Raw genomic sequence first — 7,466 nt, forward strand, 5'->3', positions numbered from 1 at the left:
CTCCCCTCACACTGCTCCGAGACTCGCTTCCTTTGCTCTTGCCTGAGACTCACTCCCCTCACGATGCTCCGAGACTCACTCTCCTCACACTGCTCTGAGACTCACTCCCCTCACGCTGCTCTGAAACTCACTCCCCTTACACTGCTCTGAGACACACTCCCCTCGCACTGCTCCGAGACTCAATCCACTCACACTGCTCTGAGACTCGCTTCCCTCTCCCTTGTCCAAGACTTGCTCCCCTTGCTCTGCTCTGAGACTCACTCCCCTCGCACTGCTCTGAGACTCACTCCCCTCGCACTGCTCTGAGACTTACTCCCCTCACACTACTCTGAGACTCACTCACCTCACACTGCTCTGAGACTCACTCTTCTCGCACTGCTCTGAGACTCCCTCCACTTGCACTGCTCTAAGACTCATTCCCCTCACGCTGCTCTGAGACTCACTCCACTCGCACTGCTCTGAGACTCACTCCACTTGCACTGCTCCGAGACTCACTCCCCTCACGCTGCTCTGGGACTCCCTCCGCTCACGCTGCTGAGAGTCACTCCTCTCATGCTGCTCTGAGACTCAGTCCCCTCACGCTGCTCTGAGACTCCCTCCACTTGCACTGCTCTAAGACTCATTCCCCTCACACTGCTCTGAGACTCACTCCCCTCACGCTGCTCTGAAACTCACTCCCCTCACGCTGCTCTGAGACTCTCTTCCCTCTCCCTTGTCCAAGACTCCCTTCCCCTTGCTCTGCTCTGACACTCACTCCCCTCGCACCGCTCTGAGACTCACTCCCTTCACACTGCTCTGAGATTCACCCCCCTCACACTGCTCTGAGACTCACTCACTTCACACTGCTCTGAGACTCACTCCCCTCGCTCTACTCTGAGGCTCACTCCCTCACACTGCTCTGAGACTCACTCCCCTCACGCTGCTCTGAGACACACTCACCTCACGCTGCTCTGATACTCACTGCCCTTGCTCTACTCTTAGACTCACTCCCCTCACGCTGCTGAGAGTCACTCCACTCGCACAGCTCTAAGACTCACTACCCTCACATTGCTCTGAGACTCACTCTCCTCGCACCGCTCTGCGACTCACTCCCCTCACACTGCTCTGAGACTCACTCACCTCGCACTGCTCTGAGACTCACTCCTCTCATGCTGCTCTGAGACCTGCTCCCCTCACACTGCTCTGAGACTCGATCCCCTCACACTGTTCTGAGACTCACTCCCCTCGCACTGCTCTGAGACTCGATCCCCTCACACTGTTCTGAGACTCACTCCCCCCGCACTGCTCTGAGACTCACTCCCTTCACATTGATTTGAGACTCACTCCTCTCACACTGTTCTGACACTCACTCCCCTCACACTGCTCTGAGACTCACTCCCTTCACATTACTCTGAGACTCACTCCCCTCACACTGCTCCGAGACCCGCTTCCTTTGCTCTGCCCGGAGACTCACTCCCCTCACGCTGCTCTGAGACTCACTCCCTTCACATTGATTTGAAACTCACTTCCCTCACACTGCTCTGAGACATACTCCCCTCACACTGCTCTGAGACTCGCTTCCCTCTCCCTTGTCCAAGACTTGCTCCCCTTGCTCTGCTCTGAGACTCACTCCCCTCGCACTGCTCTGAAACTCACTCCCCTCACGCTGCTCTGAGACTCACTCACCTCACACTTGCTCTGATACTCAGTCCCCTCGCTCTACTCTGAGACTCACTCACCTCACACTGCTCTGAGACTCACTCTCCTCGCACTGCTCTGAGACTCGCTTCCTTTACATTGATTTGAGTCTCACTCCCCTCACACTGCTCTGACACTCACTCCCCTCACGATGCTCCAAGACTCACTCCCTTCACATTGCTCTGAGACTCACTCCCCTCACACTGCTCCGAGACTCGCTTCCTTTGCTCTGCCCTGAGACTCACTCCCCTCACGATGCTCCGAGACTCACTTTCTTCACATTGCTCTGAGACTCACTCCCCTCACGCTGCTCTGAAACTCACTCCCCTCACGCTGCTCTGAGACTCACTCACCTCACACTTGCTCTGATACTCAGTCCCCTCGCTCTACTCTGAGACTCACTCCCCTTACACTGCTCTGAGACTCACTCCCCTCGCGCTGCTCTGAGACTCCCTCCCCTCACGCTGCTGAGAGTCACTCCTCTCATGCTGCTCTGAGACTCAGTCCCCTCACACTGCTCTGAGACTCACTCTTCTCGCACTGCTCTGAGACTCCCTCCACTTGCACTGCTCTAAGACTCATTCCCCTCACGCTGCTCTGAGACTCACTCCTCTTGCACTGCTCTGAGACTCACTCCCCTCACATTGCTCTGAGACTCACTCCCCATGCACCACTCTGTGACTCACTCCCCTCACACTGCTCTGAGACTCACTCCCCTCACACAGCTCTGAGAGTCGCTCCCCTCACGCTGCTCTGAGACTCACTGCCCTCGTCCTGCCCTCAGACTCACTACCCCCGCACTGCTCTGAGACTCACTTCCTTCACATTGATTTGAGACTCACTCTCTTCATACTGCTCCAAGACTCGCTTCCTTTGCTCTGCCCTGAGACTCACTCCCCTCACGATGCTCCGAGACTCACTCCCCTCACATTGCTCTGAGACTCACTCCCCATGCACCACTCTGTGACTCACTCCCCTCACACTGCTCTGAGACTCACTCCCCTCACACAGCTCTGAGAGTCGCTCCCCTCACGCTGCTCTGAGACTCACTGCCCTCGTCCTGCCCTCAGACTCACTACCCCCGCACTGCTCTGAGACTCACTTCCTTCACATTGCTCTGAGACTCACTCCCCTCACACTGCTCCGAGACCCGCTTCCTTTGCTCTGCCCGGAGACTCACTCACCTCACGCTGCTCTGAGACTCACTCCCTTCACATTGATTTAAGACTCACTTCCCTCACACTGCTCTGAGACTCGCTCCCCTCACACTGCTCTGAGACACACTTCCCTCTCCCTTGTCCAAGACTTGCTCCCCTTGCTCTGCTCTGAGACTCACTCCCCTCGCACTGCTCTGAGACTTACTCCCCTCACACTACTCTGAGACTCACTCACCTCACACTGCTCTGATACTCACTCCCCTAACGCTGCTCTGAGACTCACTCACCTCACACTGCTCTGAGACTCACTTCCCTCGCACTGCTCTGAGACTCCCTCCCTTTACATTGAGTCTCACTCCCCTCACACTGCTCTGACACTCACTCCCCTCACGATGCTCCAAGACTCACTCCCTTCACATTGCTCTGAGATTCACTCCCCTCACACTGCTCCGAGACTCGCTTCCTTTGCTTTGCCCTGAGACTCACTCCCCTCACGATGCTCCGAGACTCACTCCCGTCACATTGCTCTGAGTCTCACTCTCCTCACACTGCTCTGAGACTCACTCCCCTCACACTGCTCTGAAACTCACTCCCCTCACGCTGCTCTGATACTCGCTTCCTTTGCTCTGCCCTGAGACTCACTCCCCTCACGATGCTCCGAGACTCACTCCCTTCACATTGCTCTGAGACTCACTCCCCTCACACTGCTCTGAGACTCACTCCCCTCACACTGCTCTGAAACTCACTCCCCTCACGATGCTCCAAGACTCACTCCCTTCACATTGCTCTGAAACTCACTCCCCTCACGCTGCTCTGAGACACACTCACCTCACACTGCTCTGATACTCGCTTCCTTTGCTCTGCCCTGAGACTCACTCCCCTCAGGATGCTCCGAGACTCACTCCCTTCACATTGCTCTGAGACTCCCTCCCCTCACGCTGCTGAGAGTCACTCCTCTCATGCTGCTCTGAGACTCAGTCCCCTCACACTGCTCTGAGACTCACTCTTCTCGCACTGCTCTGAGACTCCCTCCACTTGCACTGCTCTGAGACTCATTCCCCTCACACTGCTCTGAGACTCACTCCCCTCACATTGCTCTGAGACTCACTCCCCACGCACCACTCTGCGACTCACTCCCTTCACAGTGCTCTGAGACTCACTCCCCTCACACAGTTCTGAGAGTCGCTCCCCTCACGCTGCTCTGAGACTCACTGCCCTCGTCCTGCCCTCAGACTCACTACCCCCACACTGCTCTGAGACTCACTCCCTTCACATTGATTTGAGACTCACTCTCCTCATACTGCTCTGACACTCACTCCCCTTACACGGCTCTGAAACTCACTCCCTTCACATTGCCCTGAGACTCACTCCCCTTACACTGCTCCAAGACTCGCTTCCTTTGCTCTGCCCTGAGACTCACTCCCCTCACGATGCTCCGAGACTCACTCCCTTCACATTGCTCTGAGACTCACTCCCCTCACACTGCTCTGAGACTCACTCCCCTCACGCTGCTCTGAGATTTCACTCCCCTCACACTACTCTGAGACTCGCTTCCTTTGCTCTACCCTGAGTCTCACTCCCCTCACACTGATCTGAGACTCACTCCTTTCACATTGCTCTGAGACTCACTCCCCTCACACTGCTCTGAGACTCACTTCCTTTGCTCTGCCCTGAGACTCACTCCCCTCAAACTGCTCTGAGACTCACTCCCCTCACACTGATCTGAGACTCACTCCCCTCATACTGATCTGAGACTCACTCCTTTCACATTGCTCTGAGACTCACTCCCCTCACACTGCTCTGAGACTCGCTTCCTTTGCTCTGCCCTGAGACTCACTCCCCTCACACTGCTCTGCGACTCACTCCCCTCACACTGCTCTGAGACTCACTCCCCTCGCGCTGTTCCGAGACTCGCTTCCCTCACCATTGCCTGAGACTCACTCCTCTCACGCTGCTCTGAGACACAGTCCTCTCGCACTGTGCTTCCTCACGCTCTGTTCTGAGACACACAGCACCAGTGCTGTTCCAGTCCGTTCATACCTGGCCTCCAGGGCTCACTGCTTACAACTGCCTCTGCTCCAGGAATAGCCTCCAAGGCTCAGGGAAGTGAAAAAGAAAAGGAAGGAAGAAAGAAAACCAACAGGTGGAGCAGAGGCCCACCGACAGGAGCATCTTATTCTGCTGCTGCTCAGATTTGAGCAAACTTGGGAAAATCTTTACTACAGAAGCCTGTTGAAGCTGGATTATTACTTATATTTGTGGATGAGATCGATAGATTTTTAATCAGCAAAGGAATAAAGAGTATGGGGAAAAAGCAAAAAAATGGAGTTAAAGATGATCAAATCAGCCAAGATCTCAGAAAATGGCGGAGCAGATTTGCTGATTGGAAGGCCGACCTCTACTGCTCCATTTTCTGTTTTTGTGGTCTTCCTATCTCTCCTGAAATGTATTTGAGGTGTTTCTGCCTGGCACTATTATCTCAAGTTTGACTTCCAGTAGTTATTGGGCAAATCTGTCAGCAGTTAAACCCCAGCCCCTCTTGAACTGAATACTGAGTCACTAATCGGCGTCATTTGAAAAAAACCAAGCCTGTGATTACATTGTTGTTTTGCAGGAGCCTGTGATCAAGATTTCACATTCCTGAAATCTTGCAAAAGAGATACAACAACATTCCATCAGTTGAGTAGGTGGTTAAGTTGAGAGGCAATGGCTTTTAAAACATTTCAGAACTTCATTAACGTGCTGGAAACACCACCAGAAGTTTTAGTTTGCTATCTGCAATTTTAGGTTCAAAACTGAACCTGCAGTAAGGACAACAGTGATAGAATTCTTAGCTGACTGTTCAGAAGATATTTCTCAAAACTGTAATGTACACCTTGGGTGAAACCATCAAAACACAATTCCAATTAAAGATACAAACCTTCTTGCTTCAAGTTTCATTTTATTTCATCCCTGTCAGTCCATGGGATAAGGGCCAGTTTAATAGAAATTCAAAAAGTGACATTGATTCTTAACTCAGCTAGCTCATTAGTGTATCACTTGCATGTTTTGTGTCAATATATGGCACTGTCGTGTTGGAGATTCACACAGTGCAGTTTCAAAATTTGAAGGTGCTTCATATCATTAAGACGACAAGACAAAATCCAATTGAGAGGCCTGGGCTGTCAAAGACAGCACCATTCACTGATGCCTGACCTGGTGGTCTGCTGAGGTCCAGAGAAAGGCTAACTTTGCCCATCTGCTGGCAGCACCAAGGGGGCAGAGCTGGAGGTGGGAGAGGAGGTCAGGATTCACTCAAAATAGAGTTGGAGGGGGAAATAAAACACTCCACTCCCTGCGGTGCCCACCTCTCTCTGAAAATCTCAAGGGTGTTGTTGGACACCGCGTGCTCCTTCTCCAGGGACACCTGGACACGGACATAACCACGGAAGAGGGATAGGCAATCAGCCCTAACAACCTCCTCTACGGCCCGAGGTTCCCATTTATATCTGTCAGCCAGGGCTCCCCGATTGGCCAAGTTTAACAGCCCCCAATCAGGGATCTCATACTCAGTAAGATCTATCTGGTCAATCTCATTCCAATCCCTAAAAAGGGAAGTTGTTAGGATCCACTCAAGAATCAACTGTGAATATTTTGGAGGAAGTGAGGACTGCAGATGCTGGAGACCAGAGTTGAAAAATGTGGTGCTGGAAAAACACAGCAGGCCAGGCAGAGTACAAGGAGCAGGAGAATCAACGTTTTGGGCATAAGCCCTACTTCAGGAATGTTCAAACAATGATAATGTTCTGTTCCTCCTGGGCGTATAAAAACACTGGGGCTTCAGGCTCAGATTCACAACATTGGGGTTCATTTGCTACAACATCAGTAATGACCCCTCACAGAATCAGCAATCATGAAGATTAGTGAAATTTGACACTGACCACAAACTTCGGATCATTACGAAATTTTCATGATTCCTTTTCACCTGATATGGAGTTCAGACCGTGTCATCTCTCTGAAAGTGCATTGATTTTAGCCAGGATAAATCACTCAGTTTACTAAAAAATGCACTGAAATATAAAGAGCATTATTCAAATGTATTTACACCTGATGCCAAGGGACATCCTCCAATGATGTTTGCTGTTCTGAAATCAACATTTTGCATCTTTTAGCCACAATCACTGACAATAAAAATATCAGATCTCTTTACCTGTTGCGTTCTGTCTGGAAATGAAATCGCTGATAACCAGCAAAAGAAGGGGATAAATCCATGCCTTTGCTCTCTCCATGTTGTTATATACTTTCTGTACTCTTGTACACAAGGATATTATAGCCTGTGTTAACTTCCTTAAAGTACATTACTCAACCGTATTCTGCTGTCAGCATTCAGTTTCAGTGAACACTCCTTCCTTCTCTGTAACTTCTCCTAGCTGGCAGTTTTTCTAACAATGCTTCCTGGTTATAGTTAAGAGTCATAGTGTTATAGAGTCATAGAGTCATACAGCACAGAAACAGACTCTTCAGTCCAACTGTACTGACCATAATATCAAAACTAAACTTGACCCACCTCCCTGTGTCCCATAAACTTGTCCCATATCCCTCTACACATTTCTTATTCATGTACTTATCCAAATGTCTTTTAAACATTGTAAC

General features: G+C 51.2%; 1 protein-coding gene across 9 annotated transcripts in view; it reads right to left on the reverse strand.

Annotated features, from left to right (window-relative positions):
- LOC132821840 (mucin-2-like) overlaps nt 1-7,232 on the reverse strand; it is an 84,530-nt gene extending 77,298 nt beyond the window's left edge. For all 9 annotated transcript variants that reach the window (XM_060834706.1, XM_060834699.1, XM_060834707.1 and 6 more), the window contains exon 1: nt 7,024-7,232. In XM_060834706.1, the coding sequence (XP_060690689.1) occupies nt 7,024-7,102 (79 nt within the window). In that variant the 5' untranslated portion in view covers nt 7,103-7,232. The remainder of the gene's footprint in view (nt 1-7,023) is intronic.
- Between the last annotated feature and the right edge of the window lie 234 nt (nt 7,233-7,466).

Source organism: Hemiscyllium ocellatum, chromosome 13, assembly GCF_020745735.1.
Source record: "Hemiscyllium ocellatum isolate sHemOce1 chromosome 13, sHemOce1.pat.X.cur, whole genome shotgun sequence".
Classification (NCBI taxonomy): Eukaryota; Metazoa; Chordata; class Chondrichthyes; order Orectolobiformes; family Hemiscylliidae; genus Hemiscyllium; species Hemiscyllium ocellatum.